We start from the raw sequence: 24,287 nt of genomic DNA on the forward strand, positions 1-24,287 counted from the left end.
GTGCAAGCACTAACTTTCTTTGGAGTCAGAGAGAGGAAGTGCGAGAGTGATGGCTGTGCTGCACCTTTTGAGGAGTGATGGGAGTGCCTCACATGTGGGGGCGCACTAGAAGAAACAAGCACGAGTGCACAAGAGAGCTTGCACAGAGAACGGAGCGGCAGTGAGCAATGCGACAAGGATCAGCGATAGGAGGGAGTGGGAGAGCGGGCAGGGCTGGGTAGAGCCCGAGGGGTGTAGACTCGGTGGGTTGTTGGATCAGCATAGAGACCATGGCAATCTAAGGAATATCGCTGGCAAATGTGTGGGGGTAGGGGAAGGGGAGCAGAAGTGGGGGTAAGGGGAAGATGATGGGGAGAGGGGAAAGCAGGGCAGTGGGCAACTGGGACAGGGCAGCAAAGAGACAGGGAGTGGAGGGCACAGGGTAGAGAAACACGTGATGAGAAGGGAATCAGAGTTAGAAGCATGGAGCAGGAGGGGAGGGGGAAGTGAAGGGCATGGAGGACAAAAGTTTGTGGACTGAGGGAGAGGACTGAGTGGAAATAGGGAAGGAGTATGGTTGGGGTGAAAGAAGGCCAGGAGAAGCAGAAAGGAGGCAACGTGAGGAGAGTGCAGCCAGGGCAGGGAGAATGGCTGGAGATGATAGGCTGACAGTAGGGGACAGCTGGTCAATGGAAGGGTGGGGCTAGCATGAGGGGAGGACAGAAGTGAGTAGGGGAGTGGGACAGAATCCTGGGATGAAGAAGAGAAAGTGAAGGGGTCAGTAATGGCACAATATCTGTAACCAACTCTGTTGCTATTAACCAGTTCCCTTTGGTGTACTCCTTTGATATTTCTGATGGCACAGTTACTGTTATTTAAAAATAAGTGACAAGAGGCACTTTGGTAGAACATCCTTCAATCCTCAAAAGGGTGTTAGCACAAAAATTGTTTGGCATATTCCACTAAACAGCTGTTCTCTCCAGTGATACAACATTTGACTGTCAGTACACAGCAAACTCCAAAATTTAAATTATGTGGTGGCTAAACTTTTAATGAAATTTTCAGTATGCTTTATGTCTACATTTGTACTGAGAGTCAGCACATCTCTGAATATATAACTTAAAATTCACAACAGAAAATTGTACTGTTAAAGTCACACATCCACACGCGCGCACGCACACACACACACACACGCATACATACACATGCACACAAGACAGAGTGCAGTGAATTGCCCCAGTCACGATGGGGTTAAAGAGTCCGATGACACTTTCTCTCACGATTGTTTCCACAGCTGCACCAACTTACCAGTGAACATGTTTAAACTCAAGTTCATTTTGATCAAAGCTCAGTATGGCTTGCTGTCATTCTTTGATCGCTTAAGTTGGACCTTCAGGCGTTTCATACCAATCTGAAAGCCATTCATTGCTTGTATAGCAGCCTGCGAGGAGACTGGATTGTCATAGCTTACAAACCCTGCAACCCAAAACAGAGCAGAAGAGTCAAGAGAAGAACAGTTGTCTAATATTCAAATTGTGCACATTACCAAGGAAGGTATCTCCATTTTGGAGAGAAGGAAGTGCTGAACACGTTCAGTTCTGAAACAGTGCCCTTCATTTAAACAGTTACTCAGCTAAGCTACTGCCAATATGCCTCTCTCACCTACAACCTACCCGATCAAAAGTCCCCCTCCAACTCCAGCACTGACTTGGAAGTGTCACATTATTCCTTTCTCATCCTTGTATTTACATCCTGGAACTCTGCGTCCTAGTGGCTATCCCCATTTCACTGAGCGTAGAGGAAACTGTACCAAGCATACCTTAAAAAGCAATGATAGCATGCCACAATGAATATTTACTCAAGAGCAGAAGAGGCACACAGTAGCTGGAGTGAAGAAATTCCGCCAGCACTGCCTGCCGTAGCCTGCATTGGGAAAGTGGCGAAGAGTTAAACCACTAACAGGATGTCCCAAGCATAGAACCCAGACTCATCAGGGGCTGCATAGTTGGACAGAGCAAAGACTACAGGACTCAACCACTACCTGGCTGAATTCTTTAACTCAGAACCATCCACTCACCTGAAAAGATCCTATTCCAGTGTAGCCACAACACTGGTATCCAGCAGATAGTGTACAAACTTTACCTTTTCACAAAAAACAGGGAGCATCCAACCCTGATAATTATCTGCCAACAGTCTGCCTTCTACCATCAGTGAGGTGATGGAAGGTATCGCCAAGTATATCAAGTGGGAACAGCCTGCACAGTTGAGGACCAAGCCTGGTGCAGGATCTCATCACAGCCTTGGTTCACAGATGGACAAATGAGCTAATTTTCAAAGAGCTCCACAAAACAAGAGTCAGTGACTATCAGAAGGAAAAGTAGTACCCATGCTGGGAAAACTGGGGACAAATGAAGAGTTAACATTTTAGGTTGATGCCCTTTGATCTGTTTTTGTAGGTCAGCTTCTCCAGATATTTCTCAGCTAAGGGGTTTTGTATCCGACTATCGTGAGCTCCCCCATGAATGACCACTCTTTAGTACCTCATCAGAAATGAAGATGCATGAACTCTCTTTTGTAACTCCCACAACGAAGGAGTCACTAACACACCATGGTTTGGACAATCAGTGGCAAGAAACATTCACGCCACATAACTGGCCATCCCAAACAAGTACATTTTCACCTATATTCTCACAACATTCAATAGCATTTTTATTCAATCCCGCACATCCACAAAGCTGGGCATATCACCATCCCAACAAGTTAAACAAACAGGTCACAAGTCAAATTCAATATTCTGCAGCAAATCACTCATTTCACAACTTCCCAAAGCCTTACCAGGGCTTTTTGGGATTGTAAAGGAATAAACCCCACCTGCCTAATGAATGCAACTCAAGCAATATTCAAGAAGCTTAACATCATCCTAAATAAAAGCAACTAAAAGGGAAAAGGTGTAAGCTAGCTAAAAGAGACGAGAATAGATATTGGACTGTGGGAAAATGACACTGGAGAGTAAGAATGAGGACAAGGACATGGTGGATGAACTAAGTATTTTGTATCTTCACAGTTGAAGGCACTAGCAGTATGCCAGAAGCTTGAGTATGTCAGGGAGCAGAAGTGAGTGCAATTGCCGTTTGAAGAGAAAAGGTTCTGGGGAAGCAGAAAGGCTTGAAGGTGGATAAGTCACTTAAGACCAGATGGATTACACACCAAAGTTCTGAAAAAGGGGTCGGAAGAGATTCTGCTGTGGTTCCGGAGGACTGGAAAATTGCAAACATCACTCCAGTCAAGAATGGAGGGAGACAGAATAAAGGAAATTATAGGCCAGTTAGTCTGACCTCAGTGGTTAGGAAAATGTTGGAGTTGATTGCTAAGGATGAGGTCTCAGGGTACTTGGAGGCCAAAGTCAGCGTAGTTTCCTTAAAGGAAAATCTTGTCTGACAAATCTGATGGAATGTTTTGAGGAAATAGCAAGCAGGATAGCCAGAGGAGAATCGGTGAATGTTGTGAACTTTGATTTTCAGAAGGCCTTTTTGACAATGGTACTGCACATGAGGCAGCTTAACAAGGTCAGAGCCTATGGTATAACAGGAAAGATACTAGCATGGATAGAAGATTAGCTGATTGGCAGGAGGCAAAAAGTCAGAATAAAGCGACATGCTTGGGAGTCCTCATGCAGGACTCCCTAAAGTTAATAGCAAGTTGATGCGGTGAGGAAGGCAAATGCAATGTTAACATTCATTTCAAGGGGACTACAATATAAAAGCAAGGATGTAATGCTGAGGCTCTATGAGGCACTGGTAATGCCTCACTTGGGAGTACTGTGAGCAGTTTTGGGCCCCTTATCTAAGAAAGGATGTGCTGACATTGGAGAGGGTTCAGAGGTTTACAAGAATGATTCTGTGAATGAAAGGGTAATCGCATGAGGAAAGTTTGATGGCTCTGAGCCTGTACTTGCTGGAACTTTGAAGAATGAGGGTGGACCTCATTGAGCCTAAGGAATGTTGAAAGGTCCAGATAGAGTGGATGTGAAAAGGATGTTTTCTATAGTGGGGGGGGGGGAGCTCTAGGACTAGAGGACACAGCCTCAGAATAGAAGGATGACCACTTAGAACAGAGGTGAGGAATTACTTTAGCCAGAGGGTGATGAATCTATGGAATTCATTGCTATAAGCACCTGTGGAGACCATGTCATTGGTTGTACTTAAGGCAGAGTTTCATAGGTTCTTCATTAGTCAGGACGTGAAAGGTTATGGGAAGAAGGCAGGAGAATGGGGTTAAGAGGGAAAATATTTCAGCCATGATAAAATGGTGGAGCAAACTTGATGGGCCAAATGGCCCAATTCTACTATCTCTTATAAATTTATTTTGAACTTTGAAGTCTTATGGTCTTATAACTGGCATCCAAGACAACCACCCTGAATATTCATTCTCTTCCTATCGATACAACAGGTGTACCACCTCCAAGAAGCAAAGGATCAATGCGCCAAAATGCCTTTGACAGTCCTTTGCACGGCTGCAACCTCTAACCCTCCACTGGACAGGGCACCAGGCATAAAAAAAATCCTGCAATTCATGTACCAAGATGGAATTAAAAGCCATGCCATCTAGACAGATCATTTCATACAAAAGTACACTGAAGTAGTACAAAAGGGAAAAATTAAGTGTAAAATTTAGTTTTACAATTATATGGGAAGTGCAGTGCAGCAATCAAATGAAGTGGTTTGAGAGATTAAAGATTCACCTTGTGGGTAACAGCCTGGGAGATTTGAATTGTGAGGTGAGTGGGAAAGGTTGGACAAAGAGAAGAGCTGGTTTACAGAAGGCCAATGCACTAAGACAACCAATCAGCTGCCACGTGCCACTAAATACATTCAAAGGAGCTTTATACACAGGATGATGCCCTTTTCAGCAACATACCCACCAAAACATTTGCTCAAGTTCGTCTGTTTGTCAATGAAAACCTTGGCAGAAATGACATTCCCAAACGGCATAAACATCTGGAGCAGATCCTGATCTCCGAACTCCTGAGGCAGGTGGTAAATAAACAGATTACCTCCCTCTGGACCTAAAAGAATCAAAAGGAGAAAATCATTAACTGAAGCTTGCTTAACTCATTGCAGAACAAAGAATACAGAGGCATGGGTGCTCACACCAGAGTCCTGAGACTTAGGACACTCTTGGGGCCCAAGAGTGAAAGTACTTACAGCTGCCCATCCTTCCTTTGATAGCAACTCTTTGGAACCAAGTTCATGAATAACACAAGTCACATGACAGAAACTAACTGTGCACTGCCAAGTCTCCCCTCTGGTCTGGCTTAAAATACACACTATGCAGAAATCTCTCTCTCTGACTACATCTAACCCTCTACCAAACTACGCCCATTGCCACCATAAGGACACATTTGGAGAGGGCATTGGAAGCTCTTATATTGGGTATATGATTAATCAATGCAAGTATGATGAGTGGGTACTTTGAGCTTTTAACATCAAGTAAAACATGGCTGAGTTGAAAAAGTGCTGCTGAAACAGCATCTATGGGGGGATACAGACAGACATTTGTTAGCAAATGTGCAGTCGCTGAAGAACTGAGGACCTGAGGGCAACATTGCAGTATCGGAAGGAAATGTGAGATGGTTGTGTTCTAGGTTTGAACGAGACATGGTTTACCCTCAGCACACCAGATACGGTGATCAGACCTGTAAGGCTTTTTAATTCACACAATGGACCAAACTGCTGATTCAGAATAGGCAAAAGGTGGAGGTGTGTGTTTCATGATTAACCCTCTGTGGTACTCTGATATGGCAGTTTTGTCAAACTCGTGTTCCCCAACTTGGAACACTTAATGCTCAAATGACGTCCATTCTATTTACCTAGGGAGTTCTCCTCTGTAATCCTGGCTGCAGCTTATATACCACTAGCTGCCAACTATAATCAAGTGTTTGTGATACTGCATGATGCAGTAACAGTCTATCCTGATACATTTCAAATCATTGTCAGGGGCTTCAACCAGGCTTGTTTGAAGAAAACCCTGTCCGAATACCATCAGCATATAACCTGTGGCACCAGAGGTCCCAATACACTAGAACACTGTCATACTAAGATAATGAATGTCTACCGATTTATGCCACATTTCAGTAAATCTGATCACTTGGTTGTCCTTCACCTACATGCATACAGTCAGAGACTAAAGAGCAAAACTCCAGAGATTAGGACAACAGAGAGGTGGTCATGGGAGGCAGAGGAATGGATATGGGATTGCTTCAAGTTAGTGGATTGGTCTGTGTTCAAGGACTCCTCTGTGGATCTGAATGAGTACACCATGGCTGTCACAAACTTTAACAAAACAGCTGTGGACAAGTGTGTCCCCACAAAATCATTCTGTTTTCCACACTAGAAGCCCTGGATGAACCATGCAATCAGCAATCTGATGAGGGCCAGATCACAGGCATTCAAGTCTGGTGACCAAGTTACAAGAGGTCCACATACGATCTCCGGAAAGCCACCTCACAGCTCCAGGAAGCCACCTTCTTTCCAGACTAACCTTGAATCAATGAAGGATGTTTGGCAGTTGTGGCAGGGCTTCCTTCCAGATGAGCTCAGTGCCTTCTATATGCGCTTTGACCATCAAAACATGGAGGAACCATCACGAACTCCCACAGCCCCTGATGATCCAGTGATTCCAATCTGAGGCCAACTTGTGTGCAGCCTCCCGGAGGGTGAACCCACGAACAGCATCTGGCCCAGACAGGGTTCCTGGCCAAGTACTTAAGACCTGTGTTGATCAACTGGCTGGGGTGTGCACTGAGATCTTTAACCTCTCACTTCAGCAACTGAGATACTCACATGCTTCAATCACACCAGTGCCTAAGAAGAACACGGTAACCTACCTCAATGATTATAATCCAAAAGCACTTATATTCACAGTGATGAAGTGTTCTGAGAAGTTGGTGATAAAACATATTAATTCCTGTCTCAGAAGTGAATGAGATACCCTCCGATATGCCAACCGGAGCAACAGGTCTACAGCAGAAACCATTTCATTGGCTCTTCACTCAACTCTGGAACATCTGGACAGCAAAGGTGCATACATGATGATGCTCTTTATCAACTACAGCTTGGCATTCAATACCATCATCCCCTCAAACTAATAAGCCCCAAGACCTAGGCCTTAATACCTCCTTGTGCAATGGATCCTCGATTTCCTCACTTGCAGACACAAGTCAGCTCAAAATGGCAAAAACATCTCCTCCATGATCTCCATCAGCACAGATGCTCCACAAGACTGTGTGCTTAGCCCTCTGATCTACTCACTTTGCACTTATGATTGTGTGGCCAAGCACAGCTCGAATGCCATATTCAAAGGTGGTGATGAACCAGCATATAGGAGGGAGACTGGGGGTTTGACTAAGTGGTGCCATAACTACAACCTCTTACTCAACATCAGGGCTAAGGAACTGATTATTGGATTCAGGAGGAGGAAACCAAAGGTCCGTATCCCAGTCCTCAGAGGTGGAGAGGGTCAGCAACTTTAAATTCCTCAGTGTTTTAATTTCGGAGGACCCGTCCTGGGCCGTCTGCAATTATGAAGAAAGCACGACAGTGCCTCTACTTTCTTAAGAGTTTGCATAGAGTCGGCATGACGTCTAAAACTTTGGCAAACTTTTATAGAAGTTGTGGAGAGTATATTGACTGGCTGCATCATAGCCTGTTATGGAAACACCAAAGCCCTTAAATGGAAAGCAGTCCAGTCCATCCCACCACTGAGCACATCAACATGAAGTGATGTCACAGGAAAGCAGCATCCACCCAAGACATGCTCCCTTCTCACTGCTGTCATCAGGAAGATGGCACAGGAGCCTCAGAACTCACACTACCAAGTTCAGATTCAAAAAGGCAACAATTATACCAATGCCCAAAAAGAGCTGTTTTAATGACTATCACCCGGTAGCACTCACATCCACAGTGATGAAATGCTTTGAGAGGTTGGGCACGGCTAGACTGAACTCCTGTCTCAGCAAGGACCAAGCCCCACTGCAATTTGTCTATCATCACAATAGGTCTACGGCACACACAATCTCAATGGCTCTTCACATGGCCTTAGATCACCTAGACAATACAAACAGCTATGTCAGGATGCTGTTCATTGACTATAGCTCAATGTTTAACACCATCATTCCCAGAGTCCTTATCGATAAGCTACAGAACCTGGTACTCCATACCGTCCTCTGCTAACTTCATAACTGGAAGACCACAACCTGTATGGATTGGTGATAATATCTCCCCCTCGCTGACAACCAACCCTGGTGCACCTCAGGGGTGTGTGCTTAGCCCATTGCTCTACTCCCTCTATAACCATGACTGCATGGCTAAGCACCATCTATAAATTTGCTGATAATACAACCATTATTAGTAGAATCTCAGAAAGAGATGAGAGGGCATACAAGAGTGAGATATACCAGCTGGTTGAGTAGTGTAGCAACAACAACTTTGCAATTTACGTCAGGGAGACAAAACAACTGATTGTGGACTTCAGGAAGGGTGAGATGAGGAAATACGAACCAATCATCGAAGAGGCATCAAAAGTGGAGAGACTGACCAATTTCAAGTTCCTGAGAGTCAATATCTCTGAGGATCTAACCTGCTCCCAACATATTGATGCAGTTATAAGGGCAGCAAGACAGTGGCTATATTTCATTAGGAGTTTGAAGAGATTTGGTTTGTCACCTAAAACACTCAAACACTTCTACAGTTGTACTGTGGAGAGCATTCTGACAGGCTGCATCACTGTCTGGTATGTGGGGTGGGGTGCGGGGAGGGAGGTGGCTGCAGCACAGGATCGAAAGAAGCTGCAGAAAGTTGTAAGTTTAGTCAGCTCCATCTTGGATACTAGCCTCTGTAGTATCTAAGACATCTTTAAGGAACTGTGCCTCAGAAAGGTGGTGTCCATCATCAAGGACCCCTATCACCCAAGGCATGCCCTTTTCTCTGTTACCATCAGGTAGGAGGTACAGAAGCCTGAAGGCACACACTCAGCGATTCAGGAACAGCTTCTTTCCCTGTCATCCGATTCCTAAACCAGCATTGAACCTATGAATGCAACCTCACTTTTTTATATATATTTTTTTTGTTTTGCTCTATTTTTAATCTATTTAATATACCTACACTCACTCTAATTGATTTACTTTTATTTCTTTCTATATCATGTATGGGATTAAACTGCTGCTGCTAAGTTAACAAATTTCACGACACACGCTGGTGATAATAAACCTGATTCTGATCCTGAGTATTTAATCTTCAATCATCAAGCTCTTCACTCAACTTTACGCCCCAACACTGAGATGTTTTTACAACCTATGGACTTACTTTTAGGGACTCACCTCATGTTCTTGATATTTATTGCTTGTTTACTTAATACTATTTCTTTCTTTTTGTATTTGCACAGAGTGTTGTCTTTTGCCTAAGCTGGTGCAGTGTTTCATTGAATCTGTTACGGTTATTATTCTAGTATAGATTTCTTATGTCCACAAGAAAATAAATCTCAGCGTTACATATGGTGACATGAATGTACGTACTTTGATAACAAACAATTTGAACTTTGAGGCCAAAATAGATCTATCAGTGGAGAGAAAGAAAATTCTTTTCGTAGGTATACAGGACAGAGTTAAGGCCATTAGTAAAAGAGGGGTTAGGTTACAGGGAAATGAGCATGGGGATGGGATCAATGGGATTGTCAGGGAGTCAGTGGTACAATGGCCACCTTTTCTGTCAGAAAATATAAGGTATATTATAGTACTTGAATTTGCAGGGAACTACACAGAATGAAAAAGGAGAGGGGTTGCTCTTATGAAGTATGCTATTAACTTAAGTGATATTTAAGCAAGTGTAGAATAAATTTTTGGTGGCAATAATCATGAATTCATCAGTGCGAACAGTCTATGGGCAAAGTAACAGCAGCTACATCTTTGGAAAGAATGGGAATTAGAGGGCTTTTCACAAAGTTAATGCAATAATGGAAAAGAGTTTTTGACCTTTGTCTACATCGGCCCAATCAAATTGGCAAAGAAAGTCTTGAGAACGAGTTCACGGAATACAGAATGTTTGGACTTAGTCAAGCAAAAGGCTATTTTAAAACGTGGTCATATGCAATGAGAAAGGATTAATTAGGGATCTTTCAGTGAAGGATCGAATGATCATAACATGACAGGAATTCACATCCAGTTCAAGAGTTACAAACTTTGGTCCAATGCTTAAATACAAATACATTTATCTAAAGAGAGCTAGCCAAAATGAAAAATGTAAATTGAATTAGAAGGTATCAGGATATATAACAATTAAAAGAAATATCAAGTTTATTATCACAGACATATGTCATGAAACGTTTTGCAGCACTAAATATACTATAAATTGCAGTAATAAATATATTAAACAATTTAATTAGTACAAAAAGAGAGCAAAATTAGTGAAGTAGTGTTCATGGGTTTAATGAGATTGCATCCGTCATTGTCGTGGCTATCCCTCAAGGTCGAGGATGATGGTCTTTGTTCTGTTGATCTACTTATGGGCTCTCAAGCGGCTTATAAGTCCAATCTTATTCCTGCCGGTTCTTGACTAGGAGCTTCCAGCCATCACAGTGCCTGCTCCCGTCACCCTCCCCCAATCACTGAAAGACTTGAAGAAGTGGCCCACAGAGCGAAGGTGCCTGTGCGTGTATTTGTTTAATGTGTACTTGATGTTGCACTCCAAGAAGCACACAATACTTCACAAATCAACCAAATGATTCCAATGGCATGGAAACCACGACGATTGGAGCTGATGGATTTGTTGCAGCCTTCATCCGCCTTCACAGCCGTTGAGTTTGAAGTAACTTCATCCACCTGTTCCACCGTTGAGGTCTTGGTTGGATTGTTCTTTGTCAGGGACCTCACCTTTCTCTGTGGATTGTCACCTTGTCGTGGTGGAGAGGCTTCTGTGGTCCTGAGATCCCGAGAGCGATGCCGTCTGGAGCTATGCTCCTGGTATGGTCACCCATGGCAGTAAGGTCATCCACTGTAGACCAATTGTGGTGGTAGGCAAAATGCAGCAGGTCCTGATCCTTGCTTAGGCTGGAGTTAACTGTCTATGATCAACCTCGCAAGCACTACATCACAGTAGATGTGTGTACAACTGGGCAATAGTTGTTGAGGCAGCTCACCGGTATGATTGATGCCCTTTGAAACTGGCAATCTCTGACTGCAACAGCGAGAGACTGAGGATATCTTTGCACACTCCAACTAGTTGGTTGGCATAGGCTTTCAGGGAAATGACATGGGGACAGTCGGGAACTGATGCAATGTTCTAACATCAGCCTGAGACAGATATCACAGGGTCGCTAGATGCTGCGGAGATTTGCACAGGTATTGTCACTCTCCCTTCCAAAGCCTATTTACAAGGTATTGAATTATCTGGGAGTGAAAAATCACAGCCATTTATGAGGTTAGGTGTTGCACTGTAGGAAGTAAAGGCCTGCAAATGCAAACCCTGCTAGAGCTGACATGCATCTGATTCTGTCTGTAATTTCACTTGGAGTTGCATTTTTGCTCTTAAAGTAGGTTTCCCGTAGGCCATACCTGAACTTCTTGTAGAGTACTGGATCACCACTCTTGAATGCCACAGATCCAGCCCTCAGTAAACTGAATCTCACGGTTCATCTACAGCTTCTGGTTTGAGTATATCCAAAATGTTGTCAAAGGCATACATTCATCCACATAGGTTTTAATATAGTTAGTGACAACTGTGGCATATTCATTCAGATCTGAAGGCCATCCCTGAATATGGCCCAGTTCACCGATTCAAAGCAGTACTGCAAGTGCTCCTCTGCCTCCCTTGACCACACCTTCTTGGTCCTCAGTCTCTGCCTGTACTTCAGGAGTAGAAGTAAAGCCACGTGATTGGACTTGCCCAAGTACAGGTATGGGATGGCACAATAAGCATTTTTGATGGTGGCATAATAGTGGTCTAATATGTAGGCTTCTCTGGTTTGTCGGGTGATAGGTTAGTGATAGTGGGTCAGGGACTTACCTTCAAGCTGGCCAGGATGAAGTGTGTGCTATCCCGTGAGAGCTGATCACCATGCTCAGCTCCGTCAACCCCAGCCTCACGTTGGCAGGGATGGAATGGACACTGCCACCAGGATGAAGGTGGAAAACTAACTTGGCAGATAAAATGGACCACACTTGATCACTCGATGCTCCGAGTCAGAGCAGTAGGACTAACACAGAACTGTGCATCACAATGAGATAATCATGAAGCAAACAGCACTACCTCTGCTTTTATATGATACCATTGTCCAGTCCATATGGTGATAAGGTGTAGCCTTGGGCTGTAGTGCTGTGTCCGAAGTACTGGAATGAGCCCTGATGTCCCTCTGGTACTGCAATCTTGGTCTGAGGTCTTCAGTTTTATTTTCCAAAGACTGTACACAGCCAGGAGTATGGTAGGGAGTGGGGGCCTCAAGACACTGTATTTCAGTTTTGCCTGTAGCCCAATACATCTTCCAAATTTTCAGAAAGGGAAACTGCACTTGCTACCCATGGTCTGCAGTCTGGAGTCCGCCAATTTTGAGAATCGATAGACTTTTTTTTTATAAGTCTTAAAACAATATTGCTTACCAAAATATATGGCTCTGATTGTAGATTTCAGCTGTAGTAGTCCTACATGATTCCCTTTGAAACTGCACACAAAGAACTGCCACTCGCCGGCACCATCTTAACCAGAGTTAAGATGGATATTGAAGTGTCAATAAATGACTGCATGGAAAAGGAAATCTATGCATGGGTAGCTGTAAACTATCTTATTGAAACACAGAAATCTGATAGGGTTTAACTACGAGTATGGTTCCCCAAGTGACAGAATTTGGAATGAGGGTGTACGGAGCTGGGATAAAGGGCTATCCATGCAAGGTGAAAGCAAGGAGAACTTCTTTCAAATGGGAGCTTTGAAATTCTTTGCCCCAAAGAGCTGTGGACCTTGGTTAACAGGGAACCGCAGACACTGAGTTAATAAGATAACAAGATACAAAGATGAAGATTCTATAGGAATCAATGATAATGGTGACCAGGCAGCATAGTGAAGGCCAATAAAGAATCAGGCCACAATCACATTGAACTGGTGCTATAATCCAATTTCTGCTCCGATTTTTTAATATATAGTTTCACAGAGTGGTGGAGACAGTTTCAATTCTGAAAATCTCCTGTACTTAAAGAAATCCAGAGTTGTGAGAAAAGAGTAGGAAATTAGTCAGAGCTACACAGCATGGAACCAGGCCCTTCAGCCCAACTCATCTCTGCTGACCAAGCTGTGTTCTTGAACTAGTCCCATTTGCCTGATTGCCTCATATCCCTCTAAAATTTATGCCCATGTACTTGTCCAAAAGCCTTTTAAACATTGTAATTGTACCTGTATCTTCCACTTCCTCTTGCAGCTCGTTCTACATACCAACCACCCCCGTGTAGAAAACTTGCCCCTCAGGTCCCCTGAGACTTAAAAATCTTTACCCTCTCACCTCTAGCTTTAGACTTGGAAGTATATCTGTAACCCTTTAGTCTTTATGAATTTGTAACTTTTGTAAAATGTAATGTAATGAAATTGGGTCTATGAAATCCTAAGGTGAGAAAACTTGCAAGTGTGTTTGTGTTATATGGGAACAAACTATTTTTTTTGACGGGCAATTCTTTTATGGCCAGAGGGGATGTTTGATAACAGGGGGAACAGAATGGAACTTCTATAAATCAAATGCGTGAATGAGATAAGGATGAAGACAGGAGGAATGTATTGTGAAAAATATATATAAAAGTACTTTGGTTTAAACAGAAGACGGGAGCTATATTCCCAGATGAAACTTGGCTGGAAGTACATCTCCCCTTGCAAGTAAAATAATTAATGCATTAATCATGTGATCCATTCAGAACCTGTTGTAGTTTGTATCTTTATATTGGAAGACCTAGCTGAACGGTACATAACAAGACTCTTGCTGTCACGAGAAAAATTCTGTGACCACCTACTCTATCCATGCCTTCAAATTTTAATAAACCTTTAAGATCACCCCTCATTCTCTTGCCCAGGGAAAACAGTCCTAGCCTAGCCAATCTCACCCTGAAGCTCAAGCCCTTCTGCTTTTGCACCCCCATTAAACGATCTTCTGTGTTACCACTTACAAGGAACTATGTGTCTGTAGCCCTAGATCTCTGTTCTACAATGCTCTCTAGGGCTTTGTCATTCACAAATTATGCCCTGTCCTTAACTTCCAAAATGCAACACCGTGCAACCCCAAGTTACATTCCATCTGTCAGGTCACAGCTTATCCACTGTATGCAATCTGGTCTGCCTATCTACATTGCAAGGAAGATGTGAGTCTGTGAAGAGGGTACAGGGAAGTAGTCTGAGGATGTTGCCAGAAAAGAAATGTAGCAGTGAGATTGGATAGGCTGTGATTGGAACAAGAGGAAACCTGATGACATAACTGAGTCGTATGAATTGGTGTAAGCAAGAAGGTTATAATTTCATAAGCAGAAAAGACAGAAACCAGGGGAAGCAGACTGAAAATAGTTGCTGTAAGGATTGGATGATAGATGAGATGAAGAAGCTTCCACGTAGAAGGTAGTAAGGATCTGAAATTCCAGTTGAAAAGTTGGGAGAGGCAAGCCCCACCCCCACCCCCTTACACTTACACAGAGGAAGCAAGTCATCCTCGATCCCAAGGGATTGCTTGAGAATAAAATAACAATACCTGGATACAGTGTGGAAAGTAGACTGATCTACTGAGTCTAGTACAGTATGGGTGAGTATGTTTGTTGGCGAGGGACACTACTGAGAGAATAGTGTGATGTAATGCTGCGTCAAGATCTGTCAATAAAGCAGACTGTGTCGACAATACGCTCCAAAAAAGCGTCATAGGTTGCTAGCTCAACTCACCCAGGCCAACCAAGTTGCCTATCTCAGCTAGTCCCATTTACTGCGTTTGGTACACCAACTGTCCTGTTTGAAAAAAGTGACCTTGAAAATATTAAGTTTTCTGCGTAGCAATGCATGAGCTTTCAGTCCTTCCTAAATAGTACTAGGATGTGTTTTAAAAACTGTCTCCTTTAATGTACTTCCCAAAACTGTCATAGGACATAAGACATAGGCCATTCAGCGCATCCAATAAACTCCCTGAACTCATTGTGTCAGTAGGCAAGCCAGCTCAAGAGCTTTAAAAGCAACATATTAATCATTATGGGTCTCTTTGCACAAAACTTCATTGCTTTAATGAACACTAGCAATGAGATTTTCAAAATTCCAAACCATTTAAACTTTACCACGGAACTAGACAAGGCTGTCTGTTGAGTCCTTTGCTTTTTGATTTAGCTTTAGAACCCCTAGCCATTGCTTTTCGAGAATCTAATGACATCTGTGGTATTTTAAGGAGAGGTATTACCCACAAAATCTCTCTTTACGCTGATGCTTTTTATCTCTAATGGCGAGACCTCGTTACCTTGTGTACTTTCTTTACTCTCCCATTTTAGCCAGTTTTCAGGATATAAATTGAACCTACATAAGAGTGAATTATTTCCTTTAAATAATTTGGTATCAATTAATACTAATCTCCCTTTTAAAATTGTAAGGAATCAATTTACTTACTTGGGTGTAACAATCACTGAGAATTACAAACACCTGTTTAAAGAAAACTTTCTTACTTTATTGAACCATGTAAAAAAGATATTATTACATTGATCACCTCTTTCAATATCGTTGATTGGACGAATTAATTCTACTAAAATGAACACTCTACCTAAATTTATATATCTTTTTCAGGCTTTACCCGTTTTTATTCCTAAATCCTTTCTTGATTCTCTTGAATCTATTTTATCCTCCTATATATGGAAAAATAAACGTCCTCGTTTAAATAAAGTTCATCTTCAAAAATCTAAAAAGTCTGGAGGTTTAGCCTTACCTAATTTTAGGTTTTATTACTGGGCAGTTAATATACGATATCTTATGTTTTGGCTATATTATATTAATCCTGCAGACTGTCCGGTATGGGTTTCTTTAGAAGCTAGTTCTGTTAACAATATTATTTCTCTTCTTGGACCCTCACTTCCTTTATTTGTAAGTAAGCTAACTGATAATTTAATAGTTAAATATACTCTGAGGATCTGGATACAATGTAGAAAACATTTTGGTTTATTGAGATTTTCCCTTTCTAGTCCCATTTATTCTAATTTTTTTTAAGCCCTCCATAACTGATTTAGTCTTTAAAGAATGGGACAGGTTGGGAATAAAATGTTTTTGGGATCTGTTTGTTGGAGGAAATCTTTTTTCATTTGAGCAATTGGCAGCTAAATATAGCCTACCCAAAACTCACTTGTTCAGATATCTACAGAGACTAAGATCTCAATTATGCACATTTCCTATAAACTCAGATAAGGACTTACTAGACGTAATTTTTAATTTGACACAATTTCATAATGGTTCAATACCTAATATTTACGGTATGTTACTGGAGACGAGGAATGTTCCTTTAGACAAAATTAAGAATCTCTGGGAACAAGATTTACAGACATCAATACCTGAGGGAACTTGGAATGAGATTTTTAAACTGGTTAATACTTCATCGATATGTGCCTGCCATTCCCTCATACAATTTAAGGTGGTACATAGAGTCCATATGACTAAAGATAAGCTATCTCGTTTTTATTCTGATATATCTCTCTACTGAGATAGATGCAATAATGAAGAAGCTTTATTAATTCATATGTTTTGGACTTGTCCATGTCTTGAAAAATATTGGAAGGAAGTTTTTCAAACTTTTTCTTTACTTTTCAAAGTCAATTTTAAGCCGAATCCTCTGACAGCCTTATTCAGTATTGTTGCAGGGCAAGATATCAAGTTGAAGACATCTGATTTACATATTTTGGCCTTTAGCTCTTTTATAGCTAGGAGGGCACTTTTGTTTAAATGGAAAGATGTTTCTCCTCCTACTCATGTTCAATGGTTATGCGACGTTATGTCATGCTTAGATTTAGAGAAGATTCGTTGTTCAATTTCTGAATCTTGACAAGACTTTCAAACATTGTGGGGACCCTTTCTGAAGTATCTTCAAAACCCTCAATTCGTTGTTTAAATTAGATGTTGGCTATTATTAATTTTTATTATACAAGAAGGTATTTTACCTTTTCCTCCTCCTTAATAAACAACTTCGGTCTTGGTAGGGGTTAGACTGTTTTTTTGCAATAAATTAGTATATTTCAATACAACTTTGACTAACACTAGCAATGAGGACTTGAAGGTCCAAGGCAGGCTGTTATAGCTCCAGCTCTCCAATAATAGACACCCCATTATTTATTTAGAGCAAAAAAGGGACAGCCTTCCCACTTCTAACTTGAGGTATATCACTATACATTCCACCCGCCTAGGACAATATACACCTAGCAATGGGAGGTAACAGAACCACATAGAACTGACAGCCTTTCTCATACTTGCCTTCCTTCTGGCTTCCTGCCGCACTTAAGCTCTGCTGTGTAAGAAGACTCTGGTTATAGAGAGAAGGGAGGGCTGCAGCTGCATACTGCTGAATCCCCGAGTACGCCTGGGTCAGAGCATCCATTGTACTCCCTGTCCCATTTGATAGAGCCCCAGTTCCCAGTCCACCATTCAAAGCCGCCATACCTGCAGGAAAAGATATTAGTTCTAGTGAGTTTTGCACATACAATGGAGCAACAGTCGGGGTCCCAATGGAAACACAAGAAACTACAGATTCCAAACTAACAAACAAGCTGTTACAGTCAGTGTGTCCCCATTACAGCGCCTCAAAAATCAGAAGAGGAGCCTAATCCTTGCTCAAAATAAAGCATCCCACTTGCTCCTTCACCCACTGAAGCATGCCAGGTTATGCTCCATGGTATAGGAGTCCTTCTGGAATGCTCAGAGGTATGATAAGGCACTACGTGTATACCAGCATCGCCACTTTCAGCTGACTCGTAGGTAAGCATTTCAAGGACTGCTTTTTATTGTACAAAATTTCCTTCACCTGCTAAAGAGTTAACATTGAGGCCTCCTGTTGCCCCTGCCAAAGTCTGCAGCGCTCCCAAGGATGTCATTGGGTTTACCGAGGAGCTTGTACTGTTGTTGCTCGATGAACCTGCAGTCAGAGGAAGGAGGCAATAATCAAATCTAATATATAAAATATAATATATAAACGTATAAAATTCTAAAGGGATTGGACAGGCAGGATGCAAGAAGATTGTTCCCAATGCTGGGGAAGTCCAGAATGAGGGTGCACAGTTTGAGGATAAGGGGGAAGCCTTTTAGGACCAAGATGAGGAAAAACTTCTTCACACAGAGAGGGTGAATCTGTGGAATTCTCTGCCACAGGAAACAGTTGAGGCCAGTTCATTGGCTATATTTAAGAGGGAGTTAGATATGGCCCTTGTGGCTGAAGGGATCAGGGGGTTTGGAGAGAAGGCAGGTACAGGGTTCTGAGTTGGATGATCAGCCATGATCGTACTGAATGGCAGTGCAGGCTCGAAGGGCCGAATGGCCTACTCCTGCACCTATTTTCTATGTTTCTATATCAACAGAATGTTCCCCTTTAACAAAAGCGCCCATGTATGAAAAGCATCAATTTCTCAGACAATTTTCAAAAGATGGTCAGCACTAGCATATGTTTTTAATGGATGAGGCATGGGAGGGGATAGAGGGCAAACTCAATTGGAGTGTGCAGAATGAATAACTTTGCAGCTTTTGACATCAGACTGGATTTCAGATTTTAATTTTCAGTGAAAAGACTAAACTCTACAATCTTTCAGGAAGTAGAGTTGGTTGCAACAAAGAAGTTTGGTTTCACTGTACATTACGGAACTCTAAACAGAAAACCAAAGCACTCCATAAAGTCATAAGTACACTGCATTTGACTTGTCCTACTAAATACATGGGCTCAGGGTAGATGTACAAAGTTTCCTGAAAGCAGCATCATAAGTAGACAGGGTAGTGAAGGCAGTACTTGGCATGGTTGCCTTCATTGATCAGGACACAGAGTACTGCAGTTGGGATGACGTGACCAAGTACAATATATTGGTGAGGCAATTTTTGGAATACTGTGAGCCGTTCTGATAAGCTGATTATAGGAAGGATCCAATTAAACTAGAAAGAGTGCAGGAAAGAGTCACAAGGATGTTACTGGAACCCGAGGGTTTAAATTATAAAGAGAGACTAGATGGTGACTTCCTTCCCCCTGAAGTGGAGGAGACTAAGGGTTGACCTTGTGGAACAGGGACTCCCAACCAGAGATCCACTGACTCCCTCCATTAATAGTAGGGGTCCATGGCATAAAAATGGTTGGGAACCCCTGATATAGAGGTTCTAAAATCACAAGGGGCATAGATAATGTTAAAGATCAAAGTCTTTTTCCAAAGGTACAAACGTCCAAAACTAGAGGGCGGAGGTGTAAAGTGAGAGGGGAGAGATTTAAGGGGGAATCAGAGGGGCAAGCTATTCATTTGGTGGTAGCTATAAAGTATGATTTGCCTGTGGAAGTGATAGCAGCAGGTACAAATGCAATACTTAGAAGATTTTAGCATTGTCTTAGGAAAGCAGCAACTATCAGGAATCTCCATCACCTAGGCCATACTCCCTTTTCACTGCTTGCATCAGGAAGGTCCAGGAGCCTCAGGACTCATACCACCAGGTTCAGGAACAGTTATTACCCTTCAACCATCAGCCTCCTGAACCAGAGGTGATAACTTCACTCCAGCCATCACTGAAATGTTCCCACGACCAATGAACTCACTTTCAAGGACTCTTCAAGTCATGTTCTCAATATTTATTATTTATTTATTATTATTTCTTCTTGTTGGCCTATCTGTATAACCCTAAGACAATAGCTCCCTAGAAAGGAACTGTTGTTAAAGAGGAGTATTTTCAAAGCTAAATATTTAACCATGGCAGCCACTACTTACTGGGTCTCTCTAACACATACTGACTATTGCTCCCACATCACCACTACCCCAAAGTGACACTTTCAGTTCAACACTTTTTCAAATATTTCCTTTCATCATTCAGACAGGATGCAAACCTCTCATCTTACAAAGGCTCTCCAGAATATAGCAGAGGTCTTCCTCCTTCTGGAGCTAAGGTCATACAGCCCAAAGCTACTGGGATTTGTTTGAGGAGCCAGGTTTAACCTTACAGTATGTACCCTCAGTGCGCACCCAGTTTGCCTGCTGCATTACAAAAGCTACTGAGCAGCACAACAGATTCCCACTCTTTTCTCATGCTTAGATTCATGCACAACCAGGAGACAAAAAGCAGAATTAGGCCATTCAACCCATCTTATCTGCTCTGCCATTCAATCATAGCTGATCCATTATTCCTTCTCAACCACATTCTCTTGCACCCTCTCCGTAAACCTTATTAATCAAGGCCCTATCAGCCATTGCTTTAAAGACACCCAATGAATTGGCTTCTACAGTTGTCTGTGGCAATGAGTTCCACAGATTCACCACCTCTGGCTGAAGAAATTCCTCATCTCTGCTTTAAAGGGACATCCTTTTATTCCGAGTGCTTCACCTCCGGAAGGGAAGACACATGCAACCAAAAGCCTGCTTCCCGCAGTGGACATCTTTCCACTTCCAATGAGGCACAGGTAAGAGCTGATCTAAAGTGCCTCACTGAAGTCACTCCACCTAGATTTCTGCCCTTCAACAAGTCAGCATTGAGAAGGTGAACAAGTATTACCATGAAGGAGTCAATCAGCTGGGGTAGCACAGGGTCAAGGGGAGCTGTACAATCCGGGCCATAGCCCATTGTATGCCCAACATTAGAAAGCTATTAAATTCTTTTGTTCAGTTCATTCTAACATCTCTTCATTGAAAATCAAATATGGATTGATGATCTCTTTCACTCGCCTTTAGCATAATGATTTATCTAAGGTTGCCAGCAGCTCAGTGGAATGTAGATCCTGTGAGAACACTGAAATATTTCCAAAATCACTGTCATTGTTTATGAACTAACAAATCAATCCAAATTTCTCTTCCTGTTTTTATAATGCACCCTCCACACATATTAACAGCATTATTTAAGTTCCACAGCTCTCAACAGTCTCACTCTGAACCACATAGAAAATTATAATTTTCCTCCTAATCAGATAATTAACATTATATGTCTGAGGTGACCCAATTCCTAATTGAATGCATGACATTTTCCTCCCAGATACATATTCTTTGAATTCATCCTCTGAACTAATATTGCACAGATCAATCCTTCCCACACAAAGGTTAAATCCTTGTGTTTACTGTGTAATTTTAGTATTGGTTACAACTACTCTGTGCATTTAAATCAGCTAGTTTGTTTTAACTTTCAGTCTTTTTTCCCTGACATGGCTGTTTAGCAGAGTCAGGTGGGATAGGACAGAAGCTTATCATTACTAACACTGCTACATTGTTCTGTAACCTGCTCCCCCCTCTCTGGCCACTCAGATGATAAAAGTCTCAAACCATCTGATCTGTTTCCTCTGCTGTCCATTTGACTATAGTATTTATGCTGGAAACTTGGGCACTGAATTCATTTTTCTTTTGTGTGGCTGGCTTAGAATAACAACTATCAAATACACGTGTGGAGCAGAGCGTTACATGGCCCAGAGCAAACTCATGGTCACTGCTGCATATTCCTCAAACGGTGGTGAATGTACAGACAAACTGGTTAAAGCATAGGTACTACGACTAAGTCAGTGCTGATATACTGATGGTCTTACCTGAGCTGGCTAGTGCACTCAGGGGGCTGCTGCCTGTGTTCAATGCGTTGGAGCCCGCCGTAGTGCTCTGAGCTGCACTTGCAGCTGCAGCCAGAGCAGCAAGGTTCTGTAACTGCATAGCACTCAGACCTGAATAGGAAGGACAAACTGCAATCACACAAAAATGGGCTAAATACGCACACAGTGTGTAGCAGATAGTGGACCCTTAAGGAATTCCCAACAATAGGATTCTCAGTCACATAACGTTCCCACCACAAGGTAGCATGGCAGGACTGTGCGATAAAACCACACAGAAGTATTTAATGGAGAGCCAATCGCTTCCAGTTGACAGGAGGGAGTGGTTAGCTACTTGGCACCCCTGATCAACCATAAGACATTGAAGCAGAATTAAGCCATTTGACCTGAATCTGCTCCATTTAATCGTGGCTGATTTATTATTGCCTCTCAACCCCATTCTTTTGCATTCTCCCAATAAACCTTTAAAACACTTACTAATCTAGAATCTATCAATTTTCACTTTAAATATACACCATTACTTGCTGCACAGTTGAATGTAGCAATGAATTCTGGAAATTCACCATCCTCTGGTTAACGAAACTCCTCCTCATCTCTGCTTTAAAGAGACATCTCTCTATTCTGCGCCCGAGTCTTAGACTCCCCCACTAATGGAAACATCCTCTCCATATCCACTCTATTTAGGCCTCTCAATATTCAGAAGGTTTCAATGAGATTCCCCCTCATTCTTCCAAACTCAAGTATAGGCCCAGAGCCATCAAACACAAACACTCTTTATACGTTAACCCTTTCATTCCTGGGATCATTCTCATAACCCTCCTCAGAATCCTTTCTGATGCCAGCACCTCTTTTCTTAGATAAGGGTCCAAAACTGCTCACAATACTCACTGGTCTAACCAGTGCCTTATAAAGCCTCAGCATTATCTTTGCTTTATACAAATGAATGCTAACATTGCTTTTGCTTTCCTTATTACCAGCTCAAGGGGAGGGAAGGGAGGGGGAGGGAACGTCGACTCAGGCCATGAGAGGCCTGCGTCGGGCACTTTCATGCCTTACAAGGCGCAGATTGGAAGTTCCAGCTCACCAGCTCAACCTGCAAGATAACCTTTAGGGAATCCTGCAGGAGAACTCTCAAGTCCCTTTGCGTCACTGATTTCTGAATTTGCTCACCGTTTATAAAACAGTCTATGTCATTTGTTGCTTCTACCAAAGTGCATCACCATACAGTTCTCCACATTGTATTCCATCTACCACTTCCTCACCCATTCTCCTAATCAAAGTCCTTCTGTAGACTCTGTGCTTTCTCACCACTACCGCCCCTCCATCTATCTTTGTTCCATCTGCAAACCTGGCCACAAAGTCGTCAATTCCAATTGATAGCAATGCCCTCGCCCCCTGTATTTGGTGGAATATAACTGAATGGACTGCAGGAGATTGATGCTAGCACCCTGGGTTTTCTAGAGGGTGAAAGGTGACAGAACAAGGTTACTCACCAGCTATAGGGTGCAGATTACTCAGTGTGTTGAGGTTCCCAGAGGATGCAGTCTGTTGTAGGAGCTGTAAATAAAGCTAGACATTACACCAAAACAAAAACAGAATGTGTCAGCAGTGCCTGGAGCATAGTAACGTGAGAAACATTGCATGGGAGTTAAAGGACAGAAGGCACAGTAGAGACACAGACTAAGGTTAATCCATTGGCACAAAAATTTCATTGCTGACTTTGCATCTCCTGGCAATTCATGAAGTAACTGTAACTGTAGCCAATTTTCTGATACAAGGCATAGAAACATCGTCTTCCAGTAATGGACACAATTGTTGGTCAAGCTTTATATTAAAGACAAATAACCAAAACCCATCATCATTAAGCATGTATTCTTTATAACAAACTGCTTGAAAAGATATATCAAACTTGAAGTTACAAGTTTGGAAACTACCTACATACTGTAAGGTCCCTGCAAAACAGATAAGAACCCTGGGGGGAAATAGCACAGAAAGTATCTTATCAAAGGGAGCAACTGGACATGGTGTGTGTCTGTTGGGGAAGTGGAGAGAAAGAGGAACGGTTGGAATGAATGAGGTGAAGAATGAAGGCACAAGGGGAATGAGTGTGGGCTGATGGGAAAGACAACAGGATAACACCGGTAATACAGGGCATGAGTGAGGAAGGTGGGGAGGGAAAGAGGGTTATGTATACTGGGGGAAGCATGGAGATACAGGAAAATGTGGAAGCAACTGAATCCATGCCAGAAAGTTAGTGAAACACTCCCTGTCACTTGTTTCCATTTAGAAAAGCATGGTGGGGGCATGGGGAGGGGGAGGGGGCGATGGGGAGAAAAAATTAGAGAGGACAACACACAAAATGCTGGAGGAACTCAGCATTTTAGGCAGCAACTATGGAGGGGAATAAACAGTTAATATTTCAGACTTGAGACCCTTCATCGTGAATAAGGGAGGGCATATGTTGAGCAGTTGGCGACTGTCATTTGAGCAGAAGCAAAGAGGCCCGGGTAGTAATTAGACAAAGATGTGCA

At 42.5% G+C, this 24,287-nt stretch overlaps 1 protein-coding gene across 8 annotated transcripts in view; it reads right to left on the reverse strand.

The window, feature by feature from the left end:
- The window catches only part of celf1 (cugbp, Elav-like family member 1), an 82,203-nt gene that overhangs the window by 2,353 nt on the left and 55,563 nt on the right, over nt 1-24,287 (reverse strand). For 6 of the 8 annotated variants that reach the window (XM_063062285.1, XM_063062282.1, XM_063062288.1 and 3 more), the window contains 6 exons: nt 23,250-23,325; nt 21,742-21,870; nt 18,022-18,132; nt 17,475-17,660; nt 4,901-5,044; nt 1,288-1,455 (listed from right to left, as the gene is read on the reverse strand). In XM_063062285.1, the coding sequence (XP_062918355.1) occupies nt 1,328-1,455; nt 4,901-5,044; nt 17,475-17,660; nt 18,022-18,132; nt 21,742-21,870; nt 23,250-23,325 (774 nt within the window). In that variant the 3' untranslated portion in view covers nt 1,288-1,327. The remainder of the gene's footprint in view (nt 1-1,287; nt 1,456-4,900; nt 5,045-17,474; nt 17,661-18,021; nt 18,133-21,741; nt 21,871-23,249; nt 23,326-24,287) is intronic. The other 2 variants (XM_063062287.1, XM_063062286.1) reach the window with 1 other exon arrangement.

Source organism: Mobula hypostoma, chromosome 11 (genome assembly GCF_963921235.1).
Source record: "Mobula hypostoma chromosome 11, sMobHyp1.1, whole genome shotgun sequence".
In the NCBI taxonomy this organism is placed as follows: domain Eukaryota; kingdom Metazoa; phylum Chordata; class Chondrichthyes; order Myliobatiformes; family Myliobatidae; genus Mobula; species Mobula hypostoma.